The 15,017-nt window shown below is 39.3% G+C and overlaps 1 protein-coding gene across 1 annotated transcript in view; it reads right to left on the bottom strand.

The window, feature by feature from the left end:
- WDR44 (WD repeat domain 44) overlaps positions 1–15,017 on the bottom strand; it is a 94,665-nt gene that overhangs the window by 14,921 nt on the left and 64,727 nt on the right. Inside the window, exon 13 of the mRNA XM_005887360.3 lies at positions 27–140. Coding sequence (XP_005887422.1) covers positions 27–140 — 114 coding nt within the window. The remainder of the gene's footprint in view (positions 1–26; positions 141–15,017) is intronic.

The following is a 15,017-nucleotide window of genomic DNA, read 5'->3' as shown; positions in this document are numbered from 1 at the left end:
ACAAAATTCAAATAAGAATTTCTTACTTTAGACCAGGAAAGATCAAGGAGATCAGCAGTATGTCCTTTATATTTGCAAAATGGCCGTTGTCGAAATGGTGCATTTTTATCATCAGGGTCTTCGTCAGTTCCACTGCATACCTATTTAGACATGAAAACAAATGTTAAAACTAGAAAAACAAAAGCTTCATACTCTTTCCTCCCTATTTGTTTTCTCTTCGTTTTGTATGATGTTTAACTGAAATTTTGACCCACTAAAACCCAACTCTTCTTTATGTTGAATCTACTACTTACTACTTCCTCACCTCCTTGTCCTAATAAACCAGGATCATCCTTAAAAACATTGTGCTATTGCAATCTTTCCCTCTCTAACAAAGCTCTCACTTTTTTTTTTTTAGCATCTGTTCCTTTAGGAGAGATGGGAGCAAATACCAGGGGATGATCACGGGCTTAATAAAGGACAGAAATGGTAGGGACCTAACAGAAGCAGAAGATATTAAGAAGAGGTGGCAAGAATACACAGAAGAATGGTAAAAAAAATATCTTCATGACCCAGATAATCACGATGGTGTGATCACTCACCTAGAGCCAGACATCCTGGAACGTGAAGTCAAGTGGGCCTTAGGAAGCATCACTATGAACAAAGCTAGTGGAGGTGATGGAATTCCAGTTGAGCTATTTCAAATCCTGAAAGACGATGCTGTGAAAGTGCTGCACTCAACATGCCAGCAAATTTGGAAAACTCAGCAGTGGCCACAGGACTGGAAAAGGTCAGTTTTCATTCCAATCCCAAAGAAAGGCAATGCCAAAGAATGCTCAAACTGTGGCACAATTGCACTCATCTCACACGCTAGTAAAGTGATGCTTAAAATTCTCCAAGCCAGGCTTCAGCAATATGTGAACCGTGAACTTCCAGATGTTAAAGCTGGTTTTAGAAAAGGCAGAGGAACCAGAGATCAAATTGCCAACATCCACTGGATCAGTGAAAAAGCAAGAGAGTTCCAGAAAAACATCTATTTCTTCTTTATTGACTATGCCAAAGCCTTTGACTGTGTGGATCACAATAAACTGTGGAAAATTCTGAAAGAGATGGGAATCCCAGACCACTTGACCTGCCTCTTGAGTAACCTATATGCAGGTCAGGAAGCAACAGTTAGAACTGGACATGGAACCACAGACTGGTTCCAAATAGGAAAAGGAGTACGTCAAGGCTGTATATTGTCACCCTATTTAAACTTAACTTATATGCAGAGTATATCATGAGAAACGCTGGGCTGGATGAAGCACAAGCTAGAATCAAGATTGCCGGGAGAAATATCAATAACCTCAGATATGCAGATGACACCACCCTTATGGCAGAAAGTGAAGAGGAACTAAAGAGCCTTTTGATAAAAGTGAAAGAGGAGAGTGAAAAAGTTAGCTTTAAAGCTCAACACTCAGAAAACTAAGATCATGGCATCCGGTCCCATCACTTCATGGGAAATAGATGGGGAAACAGTGAAACAGTGGCTGACTTTATTTTTCTGGGCTCCAAAATCACTGCAGATGGTGATTGCAGCCATGAAATTAAAAGATGCTTATTCCTTGGAAGCAAAGTTATGACCAACCTAGACAACATATTAAAAAGCAGAGACATTACTTTGTCAACAAAGGTCCATCTAGTCACAGCTATGGTTTTTCCAGTGATCATGTATGGATGTGAGAGTTGGACTATAAAGAAAGCTGAACACTGAAGAACTGATGCTTTTGAACTGTGGTGTTGGAGAAGACTCTTGAGAGTCCCTTGGACTGCAAGGAGTTCCAATCAGTCCATCCTACAGGAGATCAGTCCTGGGTGTTCACTAGAAGGACTGATATTGAAGCTGAAACTCCAATACTTTGGCCACCTGATGTGAAGAGTTGACTCATTGGAAAAGACCCTGATGCTGGGAAAGATTGAGGGCAGGAGGAGAAGGGGACGGGAGAGGATAAGATGGTTGGATGGCATCATCAACTCAATGGATATGGGTTTGGGTGGACTCCGGGAGTTGGTGAGGGACAGGGAGGCCTGGTGTGCTGCGGTTTATTTGGTCATAAAGAGTTGGACATGACTGAGCAACTGAACTGATCACGATTGGTTTAAGCTAATTAAAATGAGCTCACTCTCTTTTCCACCAATGATTGGTTTAGGCATAAGCATATGCTAGAATTTTCATCAATAAAACATGAGGGCAGGTTGTTTGCAGATGAGGAGATAGAGAGGCTTCTAGAAAGATTTCCTCACTCTTAAAAAGGAGTATTCTAAAGGGACCTTCCTCTTTTCTGCCTCTGAACACTGCTGTCTGTATGTGACAGTAAGTCACCAAGACAGTAGCAGTCATCTTACTACCATGAGGGGACCAAGTTAAAGAGAAGAACAGATAATGAACAGCAAAGCAGGAGGATGGAAGGACTTTCTGTCTCTGATGATGTAACTGAGCTGCTGAATTAACTAACTCTGGAGCTGCCTTACTTCCAGACTGGCTGCCTTATTGTTTAAGACACTTTCAGTTGAATTTCTGTTATTTGAAGTCAAAAGCATCCTGACAGGTAGAGGTGGGTAGAAAATAATGCCATGCATGTTTGCCATGCATTTAGTTTGCAATATGCTTTTGCATTTATTATCTGAGTGAATCCCAACAACTCTGTGAGGTAGGTATTACCATTATGAAGATGAAGAATTAACAAAAAATTGAGGCTCAAAGAGGTCAAAATAATATATTAAAAGTCACACAGCCACCTGTAAACAGCAGAACCAAAGCATGTAACTGTAAGTCCAGAGGTTGGTCCTCGTATGTTTTAGAGGATGTTGCTTGAGCAAAAATACAGGTTAGCTAAGACTTGTATATTTAGGGAAGGGTAGGTAGGATAATGAGGAGGGAGAAAAACTTGTATGCAAAAAAGTAGGGGATTAGGACAGAAAGGTACTTTGAGACCAGATCATAAAGACCCCTGGATTTGCAGTTTAAAATTTCAGACATTCTAAGGATACGGGGAACCAAGACAAGTTTCTGAAAAGAAAAAAATAACATGATCTGACTGGGACTTTAGAAAGAGAATGCTGGGTAATAACATAAAAGGTGGTTTGGAAAGAGAGTTGGGGTAGGAAGAGCAGTCAGTAAGTTTAAGAGTAATGAGGGCTTAAATAGGATGGTGGCCATGAGGACAGAAAGAAACTACTCCTGCCAGCTGTTAACAATTTTATAGGTTATAAAAACATCCTCACATCCACTGTGGAGGGAGACCAACAATATCAATGCCCTGACCCTTTGCCAAACACTCCTAATGCTGGATGACTACAGCTACTTCCTCTAATTTTACTGTCAGATTAGCGAGCACCAGGGGAAGACACAAAACAAAACAGGCTTCTTGCCCTGTTACATCAAATTCAACTTTATGTTTAATAATCCTTTTCATTTAACTAACTCCTTAGTGTACTGCCCCTAGCCATGATTCCAGGTCTCTTTTTTTCTCCTTAAACATCCATTTTCTTTCATGTATATCTGAATCACTTTGCTGTATACCTGAACCTATCACAACATTGTTAATCAACTATACTCCAATATAAAGTTAAAAAAACAGCCATTTTCTTTCCCTTGTATTCTACATATTTTTAAAATACTTCATGTATTTTTGATTATAAAGTAATACATACTCAGTATACACAAATCAGAAAGCATAGAAAGTAGAAAAACTAAGTTGGACATCTTTAATCTTTCATTTTTTAAAAATATAATTGCAATCATATTGTACACATGACTTGGGCTTCCCTGTTGGCTCAGTGATAAAGAACCTTCCTGCGAATCCAGGAGACGTGGGTTTGATCCCTGGGTCAGAAAGATCCCCTGGAGAAGGAAATGGCAACCCACTCCCGTATTCTTGCCTGGGAAATCCCATGGACAGAGGCGCCTTGGTGGGCTGAAGTCCATGGGGTCCCAAGAGAGTTGGACAAGACTGAGCAACTGAACAACATGTGGTTCAGTATCTTCCTTTTATTTTACATGAGCACCTTCCATATTTCACTCTTTGGAAACACCTACTAGTTGCATATGGATGTATCATAATTTAATCATTTCCAATTTGTTGGTAATTTAGACATTTTCAACTTTTTGCGAAATAAACAGCAAATCAACAAACGTCCTGGAAAAAAAAAAAAACGTCCTGGAACATGAATCTTTATCCCCATTTTATTATTTGTTTATCCTAACAGAAGTTTCAAAAGGCTTAAACCGGAGATTTGTATAGTATCTTCTGTAGTCTTAACGTGTACATGTGTGTTAGTCGCTCAGTCGTGTCTAATTTTTTGCGACCCCATGGACTGTAGCCTGCCAGGTTCCTCTGTCCACGGAATTCTCCAGGCAAGAATACTGGAGTGGGTTGCCATTTCCTTCTCCACAAAAACTGGGTGCCTGGGCCCCTGCTGGGGACCTTCTCCTGTAGTCCTAATAAAATCAGGTAAATTTACTGAAGAAAATTTTAGAAATACAGAGAAATATAAAGAATCAAATAAAAATGACCTAAAACCCTATCACTTAGAGGTAACTACTAGTTACAATTTATATTTCCTTTAAATTTTAAAATCTATAAATATTTATAGATATTTTTAGTCAAGATTGGGATAATATATCTAACTTTTCATTCTGCTTTTTTCACTATACATTTAGGATATTTTTTAATGGCATTAAATAATCTTTGAAAAGAATTTAAGGACTGCAACATAATAATCTATTACACTGTATAGATTATAGCACAGTTTTTATTTTCCAACCATAAAAATTTCATTTGTTGAAATTTTAGCTATTTTGAAAACAAAAAACCTTTTACTTAAATCTTTGGGCATATATGATTATTTCTTTATGATATATTTTAAAAGGCAGAATTACCAAATGAAATCTTATATATTTTATCTATATCTCTCTGAATAGATATATATATATGTAGAGAGATATTTTCTCTCTATGTAAATATAATGTATATATTAAACCTTATTATGAATATTCCAAATATACACAGAAGTAGATAAAATAATATACAGCAAAATAAACTCCATGCATCCATCACCTTCTTTAATGATTATCAACATTTTATTCATCTTGTTTTATCAATCTTCCCACTTTTATGTATTTGCTTTTTTTTGCTGGAGCAGTAAGATCTAAACATCATTTTATCAGTAAATATTCTATACGTATCTCTAACTAACAATCTCTCTTTTAAATATAATTATCATTACATTATCATACCTAAAAATACCATTTGTATCATCTAATATCTAATTTATATCTAAACATCCTGATTATATAAAAATGTCATTTTAAAGTTAGATTGCTTTGAAAATTTGTTAACATTTTGATATTTATTAACACTTACTATATACCAGGTATGGTATATAACTTGAATGCCAAAATAAATATTTCAAATCTACATATAATCTATTCTCAGTATTTAAGTCAGAATAAGCCTTTTAAAATATGTCAGACTATGTCATTCTCTGTTCAAAAACTCTGCATCGGCTTCTTTCTCAGAGTAAAAGCCAAAGTCCTTGCAGTGGCCTACATATTATGGCTGCCCCATCTGTACCTCCATGACTTCATTTTCCACTACTTTTCTCTTGCTCACTGGCTCCAACTACCCAGGCCTCAATGCTATAATTACTGAACATACCAGAACTCCTGCCTTTTCACTGTTTCACATGCTGCTGTTCCCTCTACCTGGAATGTTCTTCTCCTCCACGTAGCCAGATAGATGATCCCTCTTACCTCCTTCAAGTTTTCCTCAAATGACAACTTCTCAATGAAGCTTTGCTTGTCCACTGTATTTACCTCCCATCACCCCGCTTTGTTTTATTTTTTTTCCATGAAAACTTTCACCTTCTAATATATTACAAAATTTACCTGTTTTGTTTCTCTGTCTTCAACCACGAGAGTAAGTTTCATAAAAACAGATTTTTTGGTTTCTTTTATTCACTACTATATCCCCAGCCTTAATGGATCACAGCCTTGTCATGGAGAAGGGGCTTGCATAACTCAATGAAGCTCTGAGCCATGCTGTGCAGGGTCACCCAAGAAAGACGGGTCATAGTAGAGAGTTCTGACAGAATGTGGTCCACTGGAGGAGGGAATGGCAAACCACTCCAGTGTTCTTGGTGTGAGAACCCCATTAATATAAACAGTATGAAAAGATAGAAAGATATGACACCAAAAGATGAGTGCCTCCCCCCACCTCCCTGCAGGTCAGAAGGTGTCCAATATGCTATTGGGAAGAGTGGAGGGCAATTACTGCTGCTGCTGGTGCTAAGTTGCTTCAGTCGTGTCTAACTCTGTGCGACCCCATAGACGGCAGCCCACCAGGCTCCCCTGTCCCTGGGATTCTCCAGGCAAGAACGCTGGAGTGGGTTGCCATTTCCTTCTCCAATGCATGAAAGTGAAAAGTGAAAGTGAAGTCGCTCAGTCATGTCCGACTCTTCGCGACCCCATGGACTGCAGCCCACCACGCTCCTCTGTCCATGGGATTTTCCAGGCAAGAGTACTGGAGTGGGGTGCCATTGCCTTCTCTGGGCAATTACTAATAGCTCCAGAAAGAAAGAAGTGGCTGGGCCAAAGTGGAAATGATGTTCAGTTGTCGATGTGCCTCGTGGTGAAAGTAAAGTTCAATGCTGTAAAGAAAAATAGTGTGTAAGAAGCTAGAATGTTAGGTTCATGAATCAAGGTAAATTGGATGTGATCAAGCAGGAGATAGCAAGAGTGAACATCAATATCTTAGTAATCAGTGAACAAAAGTGAATGGGAATGGGCCAATTTAATTCAGATGGCCATTATATCTACTACTGTAGGCAAGAATCCCATAGAAGAAATGGAGTAGCCATCATGGTCAACAAAGAGTTTGAGATGTAGTACTTGGGTGCAATCTCAAAAATGACAGAATGATCTCAGTTCATTTCTAAGGCAAACCACTCAACATCACAGGAATCCAAGTCTATGCCCCAACCACTGATGTTGAAGAAGCTGAAGTTGACCAGTTTTATGAAGACCTACAAGCCCTTTTAGAACCAACATCTAAAAAAAAAAAAAAAAGATGTCCTTTTCATCATAGGGAATTGGAATGCAAAAGCAGGAAGTCAAGAGATACCTGGAGTAACAGCCAAGTTTGGCCTTGGTGTACAAAATGAAGCAGGGCAAAGGTTAACAGAATTTTGTCAAGAGAACACACTGGTCATAGCAAACACACTCTTCCAACAACACAAGAGACGACTCTACACATGGACATCACCCAATGGTCAATACTGAAAACAGACTGATTACATTCTTTGCAGCCAAAGATGGAGACGATCTACACAGTCAGCAAAAAGAAGATTTAGAGCTGACTGTGGCTCAGATCATGAGCTCCTTATTGCAAAATTCAGGCTTAACTGAAGAAATTAGGGAAAACCATTAGGTCATTCAGATATGACCTAAATCAAATCCCTAATGATTATATAGTGGAAGTGACAAACAGATTCAAGGGACTAGATCTGGTACACAGAGTGCCTAAACAACTATGAACAGAGGTTCATAACACTGTACAGTAGGCAGTGACCAAAACAATCACCAAGGAAAAGAAATGCAACTAGGTAAAGAGGTTGTCTGAGGAGGCTTTACAGATAGCTGGGAGGTGAAAGGCAAGGGAGTAAAGGAAAAATATACCCAACTGAATGAAGCATTCCAGAGAATAGCAAGGAGAGATAACAGGCCTTCTTCAATGAAAGTACAAAAAAGTAGAGGAAAACAACAGAATGGGAAAGACTAGAGACCTCGTCAAGAAAACTGGAGATACCAAAGGAACATTTCATGCAAGGATGGGCAAATAAAGGACAGGAAATGTAATGACCAAACAGAGGCAAAAGAGACAAAGAACAGGTGGCAAGAATACACAGAACTATACAAAAAAGGTCTTAAGGACCTGGATAACCATGATGGTGTGGGCACTCACCTAGAGCCAAACATCCTGGAGTGTGAAATCAAGGGGGCCTTAGGAAGCATTACTATGAACAAAGCTAGTGAAGGTGATGGCATTCCAGTTGAGTTATTTAAAATCCTAAAAGGTGATGCTGTTAAAAGTGTTGCATTCAAAATGTGAGCAAATTTGGACAACTCAGCAATGGCCACAGGACTGGAAAAGGTCAGTTTTCATTCCAATCACAAAGAAGGACAGTGCCAAACTACCATACAGTTGTGCTCATTTCACGTGCTACTAAGTTTATGCTCAAAATCCTTCAGCTAGGCTTCAACAGTATGTGAACCAAAAACTTCCAAATGTACAAGCTGGGTTTGGAAAAGGCAGAGGAATTGAGATCAAATTGTCAACATTCACAGGATCACAGAGAAAGCAAGGGAGTTCCAGAAAAACATCTGCTTCATTGACTGTGTGAAAGCCTTTGTCTGTGTGGATTACAACAAACTGTGGAAAATTCTTCAAGAGATGAGAATACCCCTTACCTGCCTCCTGAGAAACCTGTATTCAGGTCAAGAAGCAACAGTTAGAAGCAGACATGAACAACAGACTGGTTTCAAATTGGGAAAGGAGTAGGACAAGGCTGTATATTGTCACCCTGCTTAGTTAACTTATACGCCCAGTACATCATGTGAAATGCCAGACTGGATGAATCACAAGCTGGAATCAAGATTGCTGGGAGAAATATCAATAACTTCAGATATGAAGATGACACCACCCTTATGGCAGAAAGTGAAGAGGAACTAAAGAGCCTCTTGATGAAGGTGAAAGAGGAGAGTGAAAAAGCTGGCTTTAAACTCAACATTCAAAAAACTAAGGTCATGGCATCTGGTCCCATCACTTCATGGCAAATAGAAGAGGCAAAAGTAGAAGCAGCAACACATTTTATTTTCTTGGGCTCCCAATATCACTGAAGAAAGTGACAGCAGCCATGAAATTCAAAGATGCTTGCTCCTTGGAAGGAAAGCTATGACAAACCTAGACAGCATATTAAAAAGCAGAGACATTACTTTGCCAGTAAAGGTCCATATAGTCAAAGCCGTGGTTTTTCCAGTAGTCATCTAAAGATGTGAGAGTTGGACTGGAGAGAAGGCTGAGCATCAAATAATTAATGCTTTTGAATTATGGTTTTAAGACTCTTGAGAGTCCCTTGGACAGCAAGGAGATCAAACCAGTCAATCCAAAAGAACAACCCTGAATATTCATTAGAAGGACTGATGCTGAACCTGAAGCTCCAATATTTTGGCCACTTGATGCAAAGAGCCAACTCCTGGGAAAAGATGCTGGGAAAGACAGAAGACAAAAGAAGAAGGCAGTAGAGGATGAGATGATTAGATAGCACCAACTCAATGGATATGAATTTGAGCAAACTCTGGGAGATAGTGAAGGACAGGGGAGCCTGGCGTGCTGCAGTCCATGGGCTTGCAAAGAGTCGGACATGACTTAGCAACTGAACAACAACACACGCCCAATAAGTATTTGCTGACTAAATGAAGACACAGTACCAGACCTTCAGATGCCAACTACTGGAGCATAATGGTTAACAGCATTAGATCTAAAGACAAATGAGAGAAGTGAAAGTGTTAGTCGTTCAGTCATGACCAGCTTTTTTTTGACCCCATGGAGTGTAGCTCTCCAGGCTCCTCTATCCGTGTGATTCTCCAGGGAAGAATACTTGAGTGGGTAGCCATTCCCTACTCCAGGGGATCTTTCTGACCCAGGGATTGAACCCGGATATTCTCATTGTAGGCAGATTCTTTACAATCTGAGCCACCAGGGAAGCCCAAACGACTGATTAGAGCTGGGTTCTAATTCTGGTACTGTATCTACCTACTGTGTAAAATTGGTATATTACTCAATATCTCTAAGCCTTCTTTTCTTCATCTGTAAAACAGGGTTCTTAACAGTATTTCACAACAGTACCAGGATTGTTGTGAGGTAAAGTAAGACATAAAATGTACTTAGTAAAGTACATGGCACAGAGTAAAGGCTCATAAAATGTTAGCTGGTGTTACATAAATTGATACAGTATATAGTAAATGCTTTTAAGAGAACTACAGGTAAAGTACCATGGGAACAGTGAGGGAGCACTGATTAAATTAGTTGAAGCAAGGAATGTTTCAGTGAGGAGAAAAGTCTTAAATGAATTTCCCAGGCAAAAGGGGGAAAGCATATGTAAATACACGGAATCAACAAAGGGTCTGACATTTGTGTTGGGGCATGAACAACCAAGTGGCTCAGAACATAAGGTTTGGGAGAGGGAAGGGTTGGAAGTAACAGTGAGAGCTGAGGTCAGGCTGATCTCTGAAAGACTGAGTCATCTAAGGAATGTAGACTCAATCCTATAGGGAAAAAAAGAGAGCCAAAAGGAGTGCTTAAACAGTACAGTAACATGATCAGGTCCGTCCAGTCAAGGCTATGGTTTTTCCAGTGGTCATGAATGGATGTGAGAGTTGGACTGTGAAGAAAGCTGAGCGCTGAAGAATTGATGCTTTTGAACTGTGGTGTTGGAGAAGACTCTTAAGAGTCCCTTGGACTGCAAGGAGATCCAACCAGTCCATCCTAAAGGAGATTAGTCCTGGGTGTGCTTTGGAAGGAATGATGCTAAAGCTGAAACTCCAGTATTTTGGCCACCTCATGCGAAGAGTTGACTCATTGGAAAAGACTCTGATGCTGGGAGGGATTGGGGGCAGGAGGAGAAGGGGACGACAGAGGATGAGATGGTTGGATGGCATCACCAACTCGATGGACGTGAGTTTGAGTGAACTCCGGGAGTTGGTGATGGACAGGGAGGCCTGGTGTGCTGCAATTCATGGGATCACAAAGAGTTGGACATGACTGAGCGAATGAACTGAACTGAACATGATCAGATTTGTTTTACAGGAAACTAATTCTGCTGGCAGTGTGGATCAAAGAGTGGAATCTGGGAGAACAGCTATAATGGTCCAGGTAAGAGATAAAGGCCTGGATTGTAGCAGTGGAAATGATAGGAATGGCCAGATTCCAAAGACATTTCTGAGATTAGGTGGACAGGATATGGTAAATGAGTAGACACTGAAAGAGACAAGAGAATGAAAAGGATCACAGCTTCTAACTCAGGAGATGACATATTTATTAAACAACAACCTGATATCAAGTATGTAGACCATCAAAGGAGTGATTTTCTCAGGAAAATGGTAATTCTGTTTTGGGCATATATTATCATTGTTGATATCTGTCTTCTCCCACACATTGCTCATTGACATGAAGTATCCACTGCATCTTTATATTTTTAGTGCCTAACACATTTTTGACATTTAATAATTGTTTGTTGACTGAACCAAATATAAACTACTGTGCATTTTTAATAAAATACTGCATGTGTACAATTTCACAAAAATTTCCTCTCACTTTCTTATAGTTAAGTCCTTTCATCCAAGTTTTAGACTCTAATGATTTTGAAGGGGATCAGAATGTCACCCCAAAACATGCCCCTTTGCCTAGGATTATTTTGAGCTGAAGGCAACTGAGAAGAAACAGAGACAAGAAAAAACATCTGCCCTCCTCCCTTCTACTTGAAAGCAGAGCATAAAATGCCCTTTGTGAATGTGTCTCCCCCTCACCTCTCCCTTACCAGGAAGGAGAGAATCAATCTTATCTGCCTAAACAGAATCTTAGTAAATAACCATTACCTTCCATTAGTTTCCCCAACAGATTTACCTTCTCACAATTTACTGCCCCTAAAAGCCTAAACTCCTTTTTATTTATCTTGTCACTTTTCCACTAACTTTGCTCTTTGTTAAAATGATATATAAGCTCCTGTGTATAACAGCTTTTTGGGGTCTTCACTCTTTCCCTAGGAAGGCCTCCATATGCATACATAATAAACTGTCTCTCCTCTTAATCTGTCTTTTGTCAGATTATTTCATAGATCCCAGCCACAGGACATAAGATAGTAGAGGAAACTTTTTCCTCCCCTACAATCTATTCTCAAAAATTCTAAGCAGAAATTAAATGCTATAACACCCATATTGGTATTCCACTAATCAAGCACACCAAACATAAATAGATTTATCCAAGAAAAACATTAATTTTTAGGCAAACATCATACTTACAACTTCTAGTGTCAAGAAGAAATGTTACATGACTGGAGCATAATGGAGCAAACTAAACACACCCCTCTTCCTTTCTTCCTTATGTTTACTGAGCTACTTTCGGAAATCAATAGAAACAGAGTATAAGAGCCAGAATTCTAGGCATGGCATGACCAATGAGTAGGTGAATGATGTTGGGTATGTCACTCTGTATGCCCAACGGTACAATAAGTGCTTTTATGGACTCTATTTTGCATGGATGCTAAGAAGACAAGAGTCTATAAGAGATGTAAGTCTATATCTCAAAAGAGATAAAATATAAGATATCACTATCATGAGGAAAAAGAAAAAAGAACACATATATAAGGGAAATAAACTCCACCATGCTTACTGTGCCTCACTGCAGCAAGTAATAGGCTCAAAGATAATACTAGATATCAAACTCCAAAGGCATAGAGGCTTCATTTAACTGTCTCCATACAGAATGACAGACATGAAAGGAACCCCAAAGAATCTTTTCCTGAAAATAACAGATATAAATGATACTCAACTACTCCAGAAAAAAGAGTTGAGTACTTCAGGGCATCAGTACTTTTTGGGTCAAAGAACTACTGTGTTCATTTCCCATCCCCCGCCCCCTACAACCCAGCTGCACCACACAGCATATGGGATCTTAGTTACCCAACCAGGGACTGAACCCTTTGCTTCCTACAGTGGAAGTGTGGCATCCCAACCACTGGACTGCCAGGAAAGTCCCTATGCTCCTCATTTAATAGGTCTTCTACTCAAACAATGTTGGGAGTTACTTAGGGGTTTGGGAGGGGGTAGGAATGGAAGTAGTTAATAATCTGTAAGTAGCATTGTTAAAATAAGATAATATAAGATGGTACAAATAGTCCCTGTTTTTAATAGTAATCAAGACCTGGAAACTTTACTGTGAATTAAATTAATAAAAGCAAATCCTTTTCCCCTAAAGCGAAGTAGTTAAAATTTTAACCACTACATTAGTTAGTGAAGGCTTTATGGAGGAAATGGGCCTTGAAGAACAGGCAAGTCTAAAGTAGAAAAAAAGGGAGATTACAGGCATCCAGATAAGGGAATAGGAATGAATGAAAGGTATAGACGTGGTAATTTAACACTGATTTAGGCCTGCTGCAGTCAGGCATGGGGTTAGGTTCAAGGATACTAAGATCTGTGATACACAGATTTTTGCCTTCAATCGGTTCTGAGCCTAGCCAGAGGGACAAACTGCCAAGGAAGACACAGTAAGTAATATCAATGTCAAAGTACATATGACATACTATCAGAACACAAGTGAGGAACAATTTTGCTTGCATGACTCAGGGAAAATGATAAGAGAAGATAAGATATTTAGGCTGAATCTTGAAGGATAAGTAGGGCTTTGCTCTGTAAGGAAAGGGGATAGGAAGGGAATTCCTGGCAAAGCAAACCACATGAATGAAGACATGAAAGTGAGTGTTTAGGGTACAGACCTACACCTAGCCTAGCAAGTAGGATGCAGAGGTACTAGGGAAATTAGTACTGAGTTACAAAGGTAAGAAGAGGTAATAGCAGGAAGGATGGTGACAAGGAGCCACTAGACGATTTAAAATCACAAAATGATAGTCAGGTCCGGAATTCCCTGATGGTCCAGTGGTTAGGATTCCTTGCTTCCAAAGCAGGGGCCACAAGTTCCATTCGCAAGCCTTGTGGTGTGGCAAAAAAAAAAAAAAAAAAATCTAGTGGCAGTAGAGACCAGAGACAGAAAACCCAATTAGGAGGCTACAGCAAGCATCTAAATAAGTATCAAGGGTCAAGATGATGTGAGTGATGAGGTGACAGATTCCATGGGCATAGGAAGAGGTAGATTGGATAGAATTTTTAACTAATTTGACCTGTGAGTAAGAAAGAAAAAGTAAGAGAGTAAGAGAGTGTTTCTAACTGAGTTAAAAAGGTAACTTATGGATGTTGATGCCATTAAAGATGGCTCAAAAGAGCAGAAGCAGGGTTGTGGGTAAATAATAATAAAAAACATTTTCATGAATGATCATTAATATCTAACCAGCTGCTCAAGTCAGACACATGGGAATCATCCTATGCTACTCATTTTTTTGCCCCAGGTAATGAGTTATCAATTCGTTCTTTTATATTTCTCAAATTCAGCTCCTCTTTATGGTTTCTAGACTCATTGCTATCATAATCTACCATAATTGAAGTACTCATTTATTTATGAAGTTGAAAGCCTCTTAAATGGTCTCCCTGTCTCTAGCCTGGAACCTCCATCCAATCTGTCTTTTACACTGCTACCAGAATGCTCTTTCCAAAACAAAAATCTAAACATTTTAACTCAGCTTCTGATCTAAACTCCTCAAAGCCCATCCTTCCCCAGTACCTTGAGGATAAAGTTCATGCCTTGGTTTAACATAAAAAGCCACTTAAAATCCCAATCCTGTCTACCTTTCCTACAACTCCCACACACGCAGCCTTTGGTCCAGCCAGGCAGTTCCTTTAACATGCCATGCTGTTTCAGCCTCCATGCTTTTGCACTTGCTATCTGCTCTGATACTTCCCTTCCTTCCTTGTCTTACTCCTCATTCAAAAGCCTCCAGGGAGCTTTTCCTGATACCTAGATTCATAAGGCTAACTTGTATATTTGTGTAGTATCTTCAATAGAGTATTACCATCGAATACTATGAACTGCAGGTATATCTATTTCACTAGTCAGCAAGATCCCTGAGGCCACAAAATAAGTCTCCTTTGATTTTGCTGAATCTAGCAGTGTGTGGAACATGTAACAGATATTCAAAATTGATGTGCTTAAAGAACATGTAGGTGGATAGAGCCTTTATATATTGTTATGTGAAAAGGGCAGCACGCACAATAAGATTTCATTGTTGTTTAAAAAACATAAAGCTCTTGAAAGAAATCAAGAATTTTAGAG

This window comes from Bos mutus, chromosome X (genome assembly GCF_027580195.1).
Source record: "Bos mutus isolate GX-2022 chromosome X, NWIPB_WYAK_1.1, whole genome shotgun sequence".
Lineage (NCBI taxonomy): Eukaryota > Metazoa > Chordata > Mammalia > Artiodactyla > Bovidae > Bos > Bos mutus.
Note: the sequence above shows the minus strand (reverse complement) of the source record. Positions and strands in the feature narration are given on the sequence as shown.